Below are 18104 nucleotides of genomic sequence, written 5' to 3'. Positions count from 1 at the left end.
CACTTTTGGTACAGTGCCAATTGTACAGTGTGAGTTATAGATTCAGGGGAAACTAATATGACTTAATCCGGCATAGCTAATCGATTGATTAAGCTATAATCTTATACAAACTAAATATCGTACAAGGTAACTAGGCTTAATGACCTAACAGTTCAAACTCGATGCGTAATGCAAATACACCCAAGAAATATTGAGAAATAGCCTAATAATATTTCCAACAATGTCTAACCTGTTCTAGGCTATAGTTGAAAAAATAACGACACCTGTTGCGCCTGCAGTAGAGTGCGCATCTCTGGTCATTCCCGCGCGTAAAGGACATCTCATTATTTTGTAATCCAATACTACCACCTTGTGGTTGAAATGTTTACTCAGAACCTTACCTAAAATAACCTACTTTTTATATAGCGCTAACATGTGTCCTTTTGCCAATGCCACTTCGAAGCTAATAAGAGCCCCAAGTAATGTCAGCGTTCATTGGTTACATTATATGACATGTTTTGCTCTCTTATGAGGAAGCGCAAAAGGGACACGTGTTAGCGCTATGTAAAAAATAGGTTAGTTTAGGTAAGGGTGGCATAGTGGTTAGAGCGTTGCACTAGTAACCGAAAGGTTGCAAGATCGGAACCCCGAGCTGACAAGGCAAAAATATATCGTTCTTCCCCTGAACAAGGCAGTTAACCCACTGTTCCTAGGCCGTCATTGAAAATAAGAATTTGTTCTTAACTGACTTGCCTAGTTAAATGAAGGTAAAACAAAAAAAGTTTAGATAAGGTTCTGTGGAAGCTTTTCAACCACAAGGTGGTAGTATTGGATTACAAAATAATGAGATTCCCTTTACGCGCGGGAATGACCAAAGATGCGCAAGATAAGAGTCTTATCTCTTAAACATAATTATCTAATGTATTCCATGACATCTCTTTATCATTGATTTATTCGACTGGTGAGGACCATGGTCGTGGTGGGTATGCTATAGCCTACTTATGGGAGTCGCTTGGGGGCCACTGCACTGGCAGTCACTCAAAGTTTAAAATAACTGACCGAGCCCTTGCATGACAATATGGGTATCCAGGTTGCAGCGTCCTGTGCTGTAGGCCTATGCCGAGTTGATGTTAGTTGCAGGGTTGTCAAACTGCAGCTATTTCAGAAGGGGGGAGTGTCGGTCTCTTCTCATTGGATCCGTTTTATCCAAGAGTTTCTCATGAGGTACGAGTGGGAGGAGAATTGAGGCGACGAGTGGTATACAAGAAAGTATAAATACCTCCGCTACTCCTAGTATTCAGTGGTGCTGCCGAGTGGTAGAACAGTATTTTAGCTCCGCTATAATAGCATGAAGATCACACTATTAAACTAAAAATATCAAACATTCTCGACACAGACTGACTATACAGCAGTGGGTTTTTGTCACATTATACTGATGAAAAAATATTTTAGTTGTGAGGTCCCTAAGACTAAAAATAGTTTAGTGACTCGAGATTTTCTACCGACTACAGACATGATCAATTGACGAGTACAGCTGCGTATGGGCTTGGTCCGGAAGTTTGGTTGAAAGGTTGTTTTTGTTTTAATTATTTTTTTGTGTGCAATTTCCATTGCAGAATATGTGTTCAAATAGGTGTTTCGTTTTACTAGTCCTGTGCGTAATCGACAAATCACTTTCTAAATTGTTTGATTGCGAGGAAATTGTACCTGTCAGGTTAAATGGAAGAAGCAGTGGTCGTTTTTGGAAACGAAGTGAAGAACAGCCGAGATTTAGACTCAGTGCCTTTGGCCGAGATTTCATTTTGAATTTAAGCCCGGATAACAGTTTCTTATCTACTACACTGAAAATTCAACGCATCAAAGCAAACGATCTCCACACTTTACGCAGCCCCCCAGGTGCCCATGGCAGACAAACTTCTGAGACTGAAACGGACTTTCACAACTTGATAAACAAGACTGAAGAGATGGAAAGACATTTGAGAAGCTGTTTTTACTCGGGGACTGTGGACTCCAACCAAGATTCTGTTGTTGCGGTCAGTCTCTGTTGTGGCATCCTTGGATCGTTTGTTACAGACGGGGATGAGTATTTAATTGAACCCAAAGTGCTCGGCTCAGGGAGAAGGGAGAGGTCCACTGAACAGTTACATGTTATCAAAAGGACGACACCCACAGAAGCACCACATGACACTCAAACTGTATTTGATCAACTGAGTGAGGAGAGTCGTGTAAAAGCTGACAAGGACAGTTTAATTCACGAGGAAAAAGATCCTGAGAGACAATTACGAGGGAAACGCTTTGTATCAGCACCACGATTTATTGAGACGCTGGTGGTTGCAGACGCGTCCATGACACATTTCTATGGAGATGAGATAAAGGTAGGATATATTCGATTAATATAGCCTATGTTGACTCATTTATTATATTGCATTTAATCCAACCCCCAATGCGAAACACCCACAGCCTAAATGTTTTATAGAAAAACTAGTTTCCGTTTCAATTGAAAATAATTATAGCCTATATTTTGGGTGCAGAAACAATGTTTTTGATCTGCTCTGTCATGCAAGACTAGGCTCTCCACACTTGCTGATTAGCTTATATGCATGGCGTAAACTAAGTTGGAGTAATGAGATAATTTTAAAAGGAATAGTGCATAGAGAGTAATGATGGGACTGGGAAACCTCTGATAAGGTTAGGCAGGAGAAATATGCTTTGGCAGTAATTTCGTTCCGCATTCATTATGACTTAGCTACTAAATCATCACCATCAAACAATGTTGGGGTCATGCAAGTGATAAAGAGCATGAGCATTAGACATGTTTAAAGATACTTCCTATTTATTTTTAAAAACGGGAGAAAAAACATATGTGTGTGTTTACTTCGTTATTTCACTCACTTAGTTTTTTCCCTCCAGTTTTAGCCTAAATCATCACCACCAGTGTTGCCTTGTAAACCTCCCTAATGCCGGTTGTCCTCCCTTGCTCCAGCACTATATCCTGACCTTGGTCTCAATGGCTGCTCAGCTTTACAAACATCCCAGTATCAAGAACTCTGTCCACGTGGTGGTGGTGAAGATGGTAGTGGTGGAAGACGAGGAGGTTGGACCGTCACTCTCCAGTAACGGGGGAGTCGCTCTTCGCAATTTCTGTGCCTGGCAACAACAGTTCAACCCGGCCAGCCAGAGGCACCCTGAGCACTACGACACTGCTCTACTTTTCACCCGAGAGGTGAGCACTGCCTGCCCCATATGTATACTGTCACACATTACATCAATGTCACAGGTTCTCCCTAACCCCTTATTCCATAATGATGTTACCACATGGTTTGGAGAGTTAATGAAATAATGTAAGCAAACAGTGATATATTTGATTATGTATCCTCTAATGAAATTCAATTGGCTGAATCAGATCGGATGCAATTCAAAACATATAGGGCTGAATGGTCTCCTATGAGCTATTTTTAGAATTGCTACAAATCAGCCTTGAGTGATGATGACATCCCTTAAATGGCCTGAGTATGGGTGTAATGTTGCTGCCCTGAATTTGACCTGCCGAAGAATGTGTGCCACATGCCTCGCCATAAGAGAAACCCAAAAACTTGAGACTTTTTGGAAGTAGTAATTGGAAGTAGTTTGCACATGCGGTCTCCAGTGAGCTATGCTTCTGCAAAACAAGGTGTACACGTGCTGAGTTGAATTCAGCATGTCACTCTGAGTCCAGATGTCCTTTGAATCATGTATGGTTATGTCTTGTGGTTTGGGTCTTAGGCCCCAGGAAACATTTATCAGTCACAGAGAGTGAGCCTGACATGTGAAAGGAAAATGTTGAGGCATGTCGTTGAAATATATATCTAATACCACACCATTAATTTCCCCACATCATAGATCTGCTTCTGTCTGCCAGGAATATTTATTTGCTTCATTTTATGATGGAAACATTGACAAACAAGTTTTTTTGGCATTAGCTCTCAAGTGAAAAGAGAAAAAAAAAAAAACATGGACAAATAGAAATGCTGTCTAAATAATCACTGTTTGAAACCGCTGCTGTCTGTCTTCCAGGATATTTGTGGACATCAGAGTTGTGACACCCTAGGGGTTGCTGATGTGGGAACTGCGTGTGATCCAAAAAGGAGTTGCTCTGTCATTGAGGACAATGGACTTCAAGCAGCTTTCACTGCTGCCCATGAACTTGGTATGACTTTAAACAATTTTTACTTTCTCAAACTTCTATATTGACCATATATAAAGATACTATAGGTCTACATACATTTTGCCTCTTGTCAAAAAGGGTCTGCTAAATGTACAGAAATATTGTCCACACAACTTCATTTGGACAGAAAGCGGCACACCCATGAGCCGAAAGCTTATGCAAAAGTGTGTTAGCCTACAACTAATAATTGTGTGGTTTAATGAGATACGAACTTGATATGAACCATACAGTCAACCCCCAAGCCTAAAGTAGATGTAAACTATTAGCAACTGTACTTCCATAGCATACCTTAAATAGTATTAATTTAATTTGAATGGTATTGTTCTGCTTTAGGCCACGTGTTGAGTATGCCACACGACGACTCCAAGAATTGCGAGAGGATGTTTGGGAATTTGGGCGGCCATCACATGATGGCCCCTCTGTTCATTCACCTCAACAAGAATTTCCCCTGGTCCCCTTGCAGCGCTCTCTACATCACAGAGTTCTTTGACAACGGACACGGTATGTCATGCTGATAAACAACACTGACAACTCTGATGTAGGCAAAGAAAACATATTTGGTAACACTTTCTATGAGGAAAGTATTAAAGTTTTTATTTTTATTAAAATCTTTTAAATGATTTGATATTACAATAACTTTTTTACAACTATTGTACTTGTTTTATTCTACTGCATGTATATCACAACATATGAATACTGTGTGTTGAGGTCAGTAGGCTGGACCTGAATGAAATCACATACATTTTTTTTTAAACTCAGCGGTTGCTGGTAGATCCATTTTTACAAAAGCCTTCTAGGTCTGTTTTTACTAGAGCCTTCTAGTTTAAACCACTCTGTTATGAGGGCCCAGTTTTCACTTCTGTATTTTCTTTTATAATATCTACCCGCTTAAAGAAATTATGGCCTCTGACAATGACAATAAATACTTCCAGGAGAAGTTACTTATTGTAAGCCATTCCAAAGGCTCATAATGCTTATAACAAGTTACAAAGCATTATACCGGCAGGCTTCACACGTATTCACAATGTTAACTCCACCTGTAGTTTCTCACTGCAGGTTTGCTTAAATGCAAAAGTGTCACTAAAATTTGCACTAATAAATCTCAAAATGGAGATAAATTGGAGACATCCTAAGGGAATTAGAGATTGGCTGCCAGATTGTTTGTGGTTACTACTTATATCTGAAATTGGGCGTGAATGGCATTGTGTTTGTTATTTGAAGAGATTCATATTATTTTGTAACATTTAATCAAGACCTTCCGTTCCTCTGAGTCATACATACAGAGAAGGTTTCGGTTCTCACAAGCCAAAAGTAACAGCTGTTACGAGCAAATGTTCTTTATCAGTTAGTCAGTGATTCCAAAGAGAGTGTATGTGGCTAAGAATGTGGTCTGATCATCGGGTCAAGAACAACATCACACTAAAGCTCATTGAATATTTATCCAAATAAGAGATCATGGGTCTGAGAAGCTTCACCAACTGTCCAGAATGTGATTGTGTGAAGACTCCAACAAAGTCAGCGTCTGTCACTGTTAAGTCTCCACATTATACAACCTGTTGATTTTTTAAAAACAGAACTCTCGTGTGTTCAATCACAGGCGACTGCCTCTTGGATCCACCGGAGAGCATCTTACCGTTACCCAGTGAACTCCCAGGCACCACATACAGCCTCGACCGCCAGTGTCAGCAGATGTTTGGGGAGGAGTTTGTGCACTGCCCCAACACCTCTGACAGTGATGTCTGCAGCCAGCTGTGGTGCAGGGAGGAGGGCAAGCCCCACTGCACCAGCAATAATGGCAGCCTTCACTGGGCAGATGGCACCACGTGCGCCACCAACAGGAGTTGTCTGCACGGTGCATGTATGGCAGCCCACGAGGTCATGCAGCCAAAGGTAAGCCCTAGTTTTTCTCAGAAAAGAGGAGAAAAAATCTATATTTGGTCTTGTAGTATTGCATTTTGACAAAAACTCTGTCTCAGAATGCCTTGTTAGTTACTATATGTGGATTAATTTCTCTGTGACAGAGTATTTCCTTCCTGCTTTGTAAGGAAGACCATACTTTTGAGAGTACAAGCTCTGTAGCATGTGTCAATAAACTCGATTTATAAATTGACATGCTGGCAGTTAATATACTTTTTGCTCACCCACTAGTAAAACCTTGTGAAACACACCTACATGCGCACACACAAAAACACACACACACACACTTTAGTCTTGCCAAGTGCGCCACGGATTCTGCAAGTGGTGACACATAGAACAGGAATGTGGGAGACAGCAGAAGCGTGCCACACTGACGGACAGATTTACCCAAGTCATGGCATGCCAAGAGACGCCTCAGCCTAGACTGTGGTTGAGTTGGACGGCTGATGTTATCATGGCACTCAGTACTCACTCTGTTTCGTTTTGGCTTTACCACAGGTGGTTGTGGATGGCGGCTGGGGTGCTTGGGGACCATGGCAACAGTGCTCCAGGACATGTGGAGGGGGTGTGGAGTTCTCCTACAGGGAGTGCACAGATCCCGTGCCCCAGAACGGCGGCAAGTACTGCGAGGGCCAGAGAGTCCAGTACCAGTCCTGCAACCCCCAGGCGTGTGAGGAAAATTATGGTGAGCCATATTTTGTCTAGGCACTTGCACTACAGAATTTCCCTTCATTTATATAGTGGGGAGCTATAGTGGTGTTTTTAACCTATATTTTTCAATAAATGCCTCTGCTTTGATATTAGTTTGATGGATACTTTTTTCCCTTTGCCATTTCTCCAACCTTAGGGAAGAGTTTTAGAGAGGAGCAGTGTGAGAAGTACAACAGCTTCAACTATCTGGACATTCTTGGGAACATGAAGCAATGGATTCCAAAGTACGCTGGCGTGTCGCCCCGGGACAGGTGTAAACTCTTCTGCCGGGCCAAAGGCAGCAGTGAATTCAAAGTCTTTGAAGCCAAGGTATGTTCACTAAAAATCATCTGTAGAATGTTGGCCACTGTAAATACATATTTTACAGCTTGCCTTCACTGTTTGGTGAATCACAGTGTTAAGTAAATTGAGACCTTAAGTTTGCATTTGTGGTCCATAGGTTATCGACGGCACGACATGTGGTCCTGACACTACGTCTGTCTGTGTACAAGGCCAATGTGTCAAGGCGGGCTGTGACCAAGAGATCGGCTCCAACAAGAGGCTTGACAAGTGTGGCTTGTGTGGTGGGAATGGACTCAGTTGCAGGAAGATCACTGGTTCATACAACAAAGCCACGTGAGTACACCTAAATATTACAATTACAATTATGGTAACAATCATTTAGGACCCTGTCTTAGCTGTTATCGTCTTATAATGATCCAGACTAAATAAGTCATATTTAGAAAGTATTATTGGTTGATTGTCTTTTGTGCTGCTGATGTGATTACAGCTGTAATGAGACATTTGCTTTTTTCTTTCAGTTACGGTTATAGCGACATTGTGACCATTCCTGTCGGGGCTACCAATATTGACATCAAACAGCGCAGCCATCGAAACATCACACACGATGGAAACTACCTGGCGATCAAGCGAGAGAGTGGTAGCTACATACTGAATGGTAACTTCTCTGTGTCCACAGTGGAGCAGGATATTCCTGTTCTCGGGGCTGCGCTGAAGTACAGTGGCTCATCCACCACCTTAGAGAGAATCCAGAGCTTCAGACAATTGAGGGAGGCTGTCACAATCCAGTTGCTGGCCACTGCTGGGGAGGCATTTCCACCCAAGGTCAAATACACATTCTTTATCCCCAAAGATGTGTCTTTCACTAAATCCAAAGAGAAAAAGGCTTCGTTGCATATGATCCAGGCTTTTGGTGTGCCCCAGTGGCATTTGGGCAAATGGTCAGAGTGCTCCAAGAGTTGCAGCTCCGGGTGGTCCCGAAGGAACGTTGAATGCAGAGACAACGCTGGTTTCCATTCCAATACCTGCGATAAGGACCTGAAACCCACAGATATCAGACCCTGTGCTGATCTGCCGTGCCCCATCTGGCAAATGGGGCCTTGGTCATCCTGTTCACGAACTTGTGGCCAGGGGGAACGCCGACGCAGTGTTGTCTGTATAGACTACACCGGCAAGACTGTCGAGTCGGAGAAGTGTGACGCTAACAAGCAACCTGCGCCAGTGTCGGGAGAGTGTGTTTACCAAGAGTGCTAGCGAGGAGACATGAAGATAGAGAAAACTTTGGGAGGGGTAGTGTAGTGGATTCTTAACCGACCCGACCGTGCTTTAGAGAAAAGCAGGGAAACCCTAGTTTGGAAATGAAGAGTGCACTAACTAACCCAGACAAGTCATAGGACACTGGCCTGTGACTTGATGTTTTACAACCACTAGAGAAGTTTGAACCAATAGAGATCTAGCTACCTCAGGATGTACATGTGTTGTTTTGTTAAAATAGACAAAGGTACTGTGTGCAAAATATTATTCTCTCCTAAAAGCAATTACTTTGCATAAAACCTACTGACAAACACCATTGCGGTTAAATATACCTCAATTTTCCAGCATATAACCCAGAACTATACAGTCAGAGACTCAGAGCCAATAAATGAACTGGGCTAATACAGTTAGTCTAAAGGCATACTATTCCTACCATAACATGTGACATTATCATTGCAAGACAACGACTATTATTTTTGAGTAAAAAGGGTTTGTGTAAAACATTTGATTAGGTGGACAAGATTGAAAATTTTGTAAAATACCTTGCTTGTGGTTTGCTCTTTTGTTTAATTTCCTTGGGAAAAATAAGTATTTTTCTAAATGTGAGATTGTGTTTACTGCCTGTAAAAAAATGTGTCAAAAAATCTATCTGCTATCTTATTATTGATTAATGATTTGTGGAACTGATATGCTTCAAGATGAAAATGTAAGTTCACCCATAATCATTCAAGTGATACAGGTGATTAGATCTGCCATTGACTAATCTCTCGTGGGCAGACTACGTAACATAATCTGATGCAATTACGCAACATTTTACTTTTGGGTTTTTGAGATTAGACATTGACAGACATTAAATCGAAGAATATACTTCGTAACAAAAAAGCAACCAGCATTAATTAGTAGTAAGAATGAACCAGACATTTTAGTGTTCCTAAAAGAAATAACATTAGAGTTTGAGTGTACACTTTCTTTGTGTAAAATTTAGTTTAGGTCATGGTCAGGAATCTGATCTGAGGGAAATCAGTGTAACGGGGATTTTTTTCTCTGTTCTGTACGTTTTATGTAGTGTTTTAAAGGAATTATATGACTACAGAATTGTAAGTACAACCAAATTCAATATAAACACATGATGTGTGAAGTGGTATATTATGGTGCATCAAAATACTTTGCATAAAGAACAAGTCCTTTGTTTGTAATAATTTCATAGTTGATTTAAAAATATGTATTATTCATAATGGGAAAAATGCTCTATTGTGTGTCAGATGTCTGTATGTATATGTTTGATTTCTCATTCCAGTTTGTATGTCATAAAACAAAAAAGGCAAAATATGATACACCTTCAGTGAAGGACCATACTATATTATTATTGTAGCTTCCTTTTAAAGCTATTTATTTTTAAGTTTTTACCTTGGACATGAAATTATAACATTTTCAAATGCTGCTGTCTTTGAGATTTATGTCTACAATAAAATGGTAAAATACATCACATTTTACTATATGCAGTAAACATTGAGTTGTATCTTTTGTTGCCCGTTTTGACAAGTTAAAGACCCACTTTAGCTATGTTTGACCTACAACGGGTCTGCTTCTCCTTCCACTGCAGTCTTCTGGTTTAAACACAGAGAATAAAAATACAAATATGTGCACACTACACACATTGTTCAATCTTCCTATTAGATGGACATACACATCAGACAATGAAAGTGTGTTTTAAATTATCCTTGGTCCATAATTTCTGTTCTTCTGGCTAGCATTTATGGGCTTATTGTATTACATGAAAATAGTTGATCAGTTAGCTTTCAGAGGTACCATAGCCTATATGAAAGGAGCTTTTTGACAGCATGATCCTCATCCAAACAAAAGAATTCAGAGGCTATCTCCGGTATCATGCAATAGAATGGTCCAGAACTGTGTGTGCAGACTCTTGACTACAGTATAACAATAACATATTCAGAGATTAACCTGCAGCTGTGCCTGCAGAGATTATAGCTAATTTCTTTGGATACATGAGAAATCAAATTCATATTTTTTTCCATTGTCATTTCCAAACAAAATCTTTTGGGGCACAGCTCATGGATTCTGCTCATGCATTCTTAGGGCAATTCAATGTTGTTTCCACATCATTTCAATGAAATTACGTTGAACCAATGTGAAATAGACATTGAATTGACGTTTGTGCCTAGTGGGTTGGCTACATAATATGATAGGCTAAGAAAACTAGTGTTACTAGTGGCCTAGTAGACTACAAAGAAACCTTGTCAACGGGTTTGGACCTCTTGGTGTTATGGTTAAGGTGTTAGACTGACAGAGATCCGTGTTCAAGTCCCAGTTGGATTATGTGTTAAGGGCCTTACACGCAGGGAGCTGCAAACCCTGGCGAAGCCCCCTACAGTTTATGAAAAATCTTGAAAACTCTGGTGGCAACACGGGCGGCGAGCGGCAAGTTAAAATGTGTGTGGCAGAGAAAAATTACCCAAAGAAAGAGGTGTATTGGGTTCTCACTTAAAAATATGTCGCATAAAGCTTACTTCATTATTCAATTATTTTTATTATTTTCACTTCACCAGGGATTCAGTGTGCAGGTATAATTGTATTTTTATTTCATTTTAAAGTTTTGCAGTTCGTGGATTTCTGTGCTCAAGACCATAGAAGAAGACAAAACCAGAAGTAGTTGGTTATTGTTACCTAGATAACGTTTGACAATCGCGTATGTAATCATCTTCCATCCTTCATCATGCAGTCTTTCATAGCCCTTGTGCTGTATGTTTAACTATCCTTTATGTTTTATGAACACTTTTTATTCTGTTATTTAGCTGTTTATATAACTTTTTACTACATTAAAAAGATTGCTGGCCAATACGGTCTTAGCCGTTATCCGTTTCCATAGAAAAGTAAATGTAAAGTATTAGCCTAGCTGTTTTTTAGCCCCATTGAAATGTAGCTATGTAGCCTCTGTTTTTGTCATGCTAGCTAATAAGTATGTGCTTGTATACAAATGTAAAGTATATTCATATTAGTATACTTACCCATTCTACTTGAACACAGAGGGTGTTCTTTATTGGCAGCCTCTCTGACATAATCCAGGTAGAATCAGGAATTCCCCAAGGCAGCTGTCTAGGCCCATTACTTTTTTCAATCTTTACTAATGAATTGCCACTGGATATGAGGTGTCTATGTATGTGGATGACTCAACACTATACATGTCAGCTACTACAGCGACTGAAATGACTGCAACACTTAACAAAGAGTTGCAGTTAGTTTCAGAGTGGGTGGCAAAGAATAAGTAGGTCCTAAATATTTCTAAAACTAAAAGCATTGTATTTGGGACAAATCATTCACTAAACCTTAAACCTCAACTAAATCTTGTAATAAATAATGTGGAAATTGAGCAAGTTGAGGTGACTAAACTGCTTGGAATTACCCTGGATTGTAAACTGTCATGGTCAAAACATATTGATACAACAGTAGCTAAGATGGGGAGAAGTATGTCCATGATAAGGCTATGCTCTACCTTCTTGACAGCACTGTCAACAATGCAGGTCCTACAAGCCCTAGTTTTGTCGTACCTGGACTACTGTTCAGTCGTGTGGTCAGGTGGCACAAAAAAGGACTTAGGAAAATTGCAATTGGTTCAGAACAGGGCAGCACGGCTGGCCCTTGGATGTACACAGAGAGCTAATATTAATAATATGCATGTCAATCTCTCTTGGCTCAAAGTGGAGGAGAGATTGACTTCATCACTGCTTGTATTTATGAGAGGTAATGACATGTTGAATACCCCGAGCTGTCTGTTTGAACTACTGGTGCACAGCTCGGACACCCATGCATACCCCACAAGACATGCCACAAGAGGTCTCTTCACAGTCCCCAAGTACAGAACAGACAATGGAAGGCGCACAGTACTAAATAGAGCCATGACTACATGGAACTCTATTCCACATCAAGTACTGTAACTCATGCAAGCAGTAAAATCAGATTTAAAAAACAGAGTAAAAAACACCTTATGGAACAGCGGGGACTGTGAAGCAACACAAACATAGGCACAGACGCATGCATACATACACACACACACACACACACACAATAACATACGCAATATACACACACATATACATGGATTTTGTACTGTAGATATGTGGTAGTGGTGAAGTAGGGGATTGTGAATGTATTGTACAGTGGCTTGCGAAAGTATTCATCCCCATTGCATTTTTCCTATTTTGTTGCCTTACAACTTGGAATTAAAATAGATTTTTGGGGGGTTTGTATCATTTGATTTACACAACATAGGTCTGGGCTTTGACTAGGCCATTCCAAGACATTTAAATCTTACCCCTTAAATCATTCGAGTGTTGCTTTAGCAGTATGCTTAGGGTCATTGTCCTGCTGGAAGGTGAACCTCCGTCCAAGTCTCAAATCTCCTGAAGACTGGAACAGGTTTCCCTCAATAATTTCCCTGTATTTAGCACCATCCATCATTTCTTCAATTCTGACCAGTTTCACAGTCCCTGTCAATGAAAAACATACCTCCAGCATGATGCTGCCACCACCATGCTTCACTGTGGGAATGAGGTTCTCGGGGTGATGAGAGGTGCTGGGTTTGCGCCAGACATAGTTTTTTCCTTGATGGCCAAAAACCTAAATTTTAGTCTCATCTAACCAGAGTACCTTCTTCCATATGTTTGGGAAGTCTCCCACATGCCTTTTGGCAAACACCATACGTGTTTGCTTATTTTTTTCTTTAAGCAATGGCTTTTTTCTGGCCACTCTTCTGTAAAGCCCAGCTCTGTGGAGTGTACGGCTTAAAGTGCTCCTATGGACAGATACTCCAATCTCTGCTGTGGAGCTTTGCAGCTCCTTCAGGGTTATCTTTGGTCTCTTTGTTGCCTCTCTGACTAATGCCCTCCCTGCCTGGTCTGTGAGTTTTGGTGGGCCGCCCTCTCTTGGCAGGTTTGTTGTGGTGCGATATTCTTTCCATTTCTTAATAATGGATTTAATGGTGCTCTGTGGGATGTTCAAAGTTTTTTAAATTTTTTATAACCCAACCCTGATCTGTACTTCTCCACAACTTTGTCCCTGACCTGTTTGGAGAGCTCCTTGGTCTTCATGCTGCCACTTGCTTGGTGGTACCCCTTGCTTAGTGGTGTTGCAAACTTGGGGGCCTTTCAGAACAGGTGTATATATACTGAGATCATGTGACAGATCATGTGACACTTAGATTGCACACAGGTGGACTTTATTTAACGAATTATGTGACTTCTGAAGGTAATTGGTTGCACCAGATCTTATTTAGGGGCTTCCGAGCAAAGGGGGTGGATTCACACGCACGTGCCACTTTTCAGTTTTGGAATTTTGCAAACAAGTCATTTTTTTCAGTTCACTTCACCAATTTGGACTATTTTGTGTATGTCCATTACATGAAATACAAATAAAAATCTATTTAAATTACAGGTTGTAACGCAACAAAGTAGGAAAAATGCCAAGGGGGTGAATACTTTTGCAAGGCATTGTAATATTTTTTGTAATTGTACAAACTGCCTTAGTTTTGATGGATCACAGGAAGAGTAGCTGCTACTTTGGCAGCAGCTAATGGGGACCCATAATGAATACAAACACAAATACAAAGGGATTAATAAAAATGTATAAATATGTAATTTAATATGTAATTAATTTGATAAAATATAAACATTTAAATTAAGTTTATAAGCTTATTATTTATGGTTTGATTATATAACTACAGTTAGACACTTGAGGAAATAATATGTGCACTAGTCTTGTAGTGACACAGTAGTGAAATAAGATGTCAATAGTACATTTTTATTAGGCAAAAAGTAATAAATGTGTCATTTTTCAATATTAATACAAAAGGGTTTACAGAGCATTCGGAAAGTACTCAGATCCCTTGACTTTTTCACATTTTGTTCCTTAACAGCTTTACTCTAAAATTGATAAAAATATATTTTTTCCTCATCAATCTACACACAATACCCCATAATGGCATAGCAAAAACAGGTTTTTAGAAAATCGAGCAAATGTATAAAGAAAAACAAACTGAAATATCACATTTACGTAATTATTCAGACCCTTTACTCTGTACTTTGTTGAAGCACCTTTGGCAGTGATTACAGCCTCGAGTCTTCTTGGGTATGATGCAACAAGCTTGGCACACCTGTATTTGGGAAGTTTCTCCCATTCTTCTCTGTAGATCCTCTCAAGCTCTGTTGGATGGGAAGCGTTGCTGCACAACTATTTTCAGGTCTCTCCAGAGATGTTCGATCGGGTTCAAGTCAGGGCTCTGGCTGGGCTACTCAAGGACATTCAGAGACTTGTCCTGAAGCCACTATTTTATTGTCTTGGCTGTGTGCTTAGGGTCGTTGTCCTGTTGGAAGGTGAACCTTCACCCCAGTCTGAGGTCCTGAGCGCTCTGGAGCAGGTTTTCATCAAGGATCTCTCTGTACTTTGCTCCGTTCATCTTTGCCTCGATCCTGAGTAACCTCCGAGTCCCTGCCGCTGAAAAGGATTCCCACATCATGATGCTGCCACCACCATGCTTCACCGTAGGGATGGTGCCTGGTTTCCTCCAGACGTGACACTTGGCATTCAGGCCAAATAGTTGAATCTTGGTTTCATCAGACCAGGGAATCTTGTTTCTCATGGTCTGAGAGTCCTTTAGGTGCCTTTTGGCAAACTCCAAGCGGACTGTGCCTTTTACTGAGGAGTGGCTTCCGCTTGGCCTCTCTATCATAACGGCCTGATTGGTGATTGGTGGAGTGCTGCAGAGATGGTTGTCCCTCTGGAAGGTTCTCCCATCTCCACAGAGGAACTCTGGAGCTCTGTCAGAGTGACCATCGGGTTCTTGGTCACCTCCCTGACCAAGGTCCTTCTCCCTCGATTGCTCAGTTTGGCCTGAAGGCCAGCTCTAGAAAGAGTCTTGGTGGTTCCAAACTTCTTCCATTTAAGAATGATGGAGGCTACTGTTCTTGGGGACCTTCAAGGCTGAGGAATTGTTTTGCTCTGACATGCACTGTAAACTGTGGGACCTTATATAGACAGGTGTGTGCCTTTCCAAATCATGTCCTTAGAATAAGGCTGTAACGTAACAAAATGTGTAAAAAGTCAAGGGGTCTGAATACTTTCCAAATGCACTGTATGTAGGAAATGAAAAAGGATCAGAAGCAATTCAGTAGTGATCAGCAGTGGCACAACACTGCACACACAGATAGCAATAGTAATTAAATCGGGATTGAGTAGGCATACAGCAGTAATGTGTGGGCATTGTGTAGTAATTCAATAGGGAATGTGGGTTACACAGTCATTAAGGAAGAATTATGTAGTGATTTGAGTAGGAAATATGTAGTGTTCACCAGTAGTGAAACGTCCCAATTTGTCACTCCTTACTACTTAAAGTATAGGTGTCAAGATTATGGGCATGTGGCAGCAGTGTGTAGGAGGGAGGTTCCTCGGCGTGAGAAGTGTGCAGAAGGGCATGAGACAAAGGAATGTGTAGTATTGGGGAAATTAGTAGTATGTGTTAATTGTAGGGATGCCCATGGGGCTGAGGATCAGAAATGTCCTGTACAGATAGGCAGGTTGAGATTTCTAGGGTTAGAGTAGTGCAGAAGTTGTCAAATGCTGAGGCAGTGAAGAAAGTAGAGGAAGATGGGTCAAGGGGGAGGGATCCTGAGAGGAGTGTTGTGAGTAGTAGATATGTACCAGTACAGAGCCATAGGTGAACAAGTGATATGTGTTTCAGTAAGATTGGATTTTATAGCATTTATGGTTATCAACTGTACTGCAGAGATGGAACGTAAGTCGCAGAAAATTGAGGTTGTGGTGGCAGCAGAGAGGTATTTGGGTGTGCGAGACTTGACATCAGAAGTGTTACAGGGTATGTTAAGTGGTGGTGTCCCATCCGTTCAGGTTGTTGGCCTGAGGTAGTACTAAATAGATATAAATAGTGGGTTAGGGTGGTGTTATTTTTTATTATCGATTTTTTTTTGTGATGGTAGTGTTAGATGGTAGGGTATTTGTTTATTTAAAAATATATATATATATTTTTTCAAGCAAAGTAAAAGGGAGTTGTACTCCAGTCCAGTAGGTGGCGGTAATGCAACATTTATTGGATGCCGACCGCTGTTAAACATCATCGAAGAATAAGAATGTATTTCAGGAGGCAGCACACAGGAAGTGAAGCAGTAGTACGCCACAGGGGAGAGTGATTAGTCCTCTGTTGTTCTCAATCATGATCAATGATGTTTACTCTCCGGTACAGCCGGTTATTGGGAAGTCGTTATATGCAGATGATGGGGCCTTATGGAAGAGGGGAAGCAATGTGCCATACATAGTCAGGAAGGTACAGGAAGCAATTGATGAGGTAGAGCGGTGGGCATTAATCAATCAATCAATCAATCAATTTTATTTTATATAGCCCTTCGTACATCAGATAATATCTCGAAGTGCTGTACAGAAACCCAGCCTAAAACCCCAAACAGCTAGAATGCAGGTGTAGAAGCACGGTGGCTAGGAAAAACTCCCTAGAAAGGCCAAAACCTAGGAAGAAACCTAGAGAGGAACCAGGCTATGAGGGGTGGCCAGTCCTCTTCTGGCTGTGCCGGGTGGAGATTATAACAGAACTATGCCAAGATGTTCAAAAATGTTCATAAGTGACAAGCATGGTCAAATAATAATCATGAATAATTTTCAGTTGGCTTTTCATAGCTGATCATTAAGAGTTGAAAAACAACAGGTCTGGGACAGGTGGCGGTTCCATAACCGCAGGCAGAACAGCTGAAACTGGAATAGCAGCAAGGCCAGGCGGACTGGGGACAGCAAGGAGTCACCACGGGCGGCAGTCCCGACGCATGGTCCTAGGCCCCAGGTCCTCCGAGAGAAAGAAAGAGAGAAGGAGAAAATTAGAGAGAGCCAAGATTTTCAAAATGTTCATAAATGACAAGCATGGTCAAATAATAATCAGGAATAAATCTCAGTTGGCTTTTCATAGCCGATCATTAAGAGTTGAAAACAGCAGGTCTGGGACAGGTAGGGGTTCCATAACCGCAGGCAGAAGAGTTGAAACTGGAATAGCAGCAAGGCCAGGCGGACTGGGGGCAGCAAGGAGTCACCACGGCCGGTAGTCCCGACGTATGGTCCTAGTGCTCAGGTCCTCCGAGAGAAAGAGAGAAGGAGAAAATTAGAGAGAGCCAAGATTTTCAAAATGTTCATAAATGACAAGCATGGTCAAATAATAATCAGGAATAAATCTCAGTTGGCTTTTCATAGCCGATCATTAAGAGTTGAAAACAGCAGGTCTGGGACAGGTAGGGGTTTCGTAACCGCAGGCAGAAACAGTTGAAACTGGAATAGCAGCAAGGCCGGGCGGACTGGGGACAGCAAGGTGTCAGCATGCCCGGTAGTCCTGACGTATGGTCCTAGGGCTCAGGTTCTCAGAGAGAAAGAGAGAACGAGAGAATTAGAGAGAGCATACTTAAATTCACACAGGACACTGGATAAGACAGGAGAAGTACTCCAGGTATAACCAACTGACCCTAGCCCCCCGACACATAAACTACTGCAGCATAAATACTGGAGGCTGAGACAGGAGCGGTCAGGAGACACTGTGGCCCCATCCGAAGAAACCCCCGGACAGGGCCAAACAGGAAGGATATAACCCCACCCACTCTGCCAAAGCACAGCCCCCACACCACTAGAGGGATATCCTCAACCACCAACTTAATGTGGGGGTTCAGGTTCTCTGTAGAGAAAA

At 41.3% G+C, this 18104-nt stretch overlaps 1 protein-coding gene across 1 annotated transcript; it reads left to right on the top strand.

Annotated features, from left to right (window-relative positions):
* Nucleotides 1-1301: 1301 nt before the first annotated feature.
* LOC129832164 (A disintegrin and metalloproteinase with thrombospondin motifs 8-like) lies at nucleotides 1302-9903 on the top strand. Its single transcript, XM_055896004.1, has 9 exons — nucleotides 1302-2354; nucleotides 2963-3202; nucleotides 4033-4165; nucleotides 4517-4684; nucleotides 5781-6073; nucleotides 6599-6785; nucleotides 6948-7120; nucleotides 7251-7426; nucleotides 7612-9903. Exons 1-9 carry the CDS (start codon nucleotides 1599-1601, stop codon nucleotides 8342-8344), a joined length of 2859 nt encoding a protein of 952 aa, XP_055751979.1. The 5' UTR covers nucleotides 1302-1598; the 3' UTR covers nucleotides 8345-9903.
* Nucleotides 9904-18104: the final 8201 nt, after the last annotated feature.

The sequence above is a fragment of the Salvelinus fontinalis genome, chromosome 33 (assembly GCF_029448725.1).
Source record: "Salvelinus fontinalis isolate EN_2023a chromosome 33, ASM2944872v1, whole genome shotgun sequence".
Taxonomy (NCBI): Eukaryota; Metazoa; Chordata; class Actinopteri; order Salmoniformes; family Salmonidae; genus Salvelinus; species Salvelinus fontinalis.
This window is presented reverse-complemented; position numbering and strand designations above follow the sequence as displayed.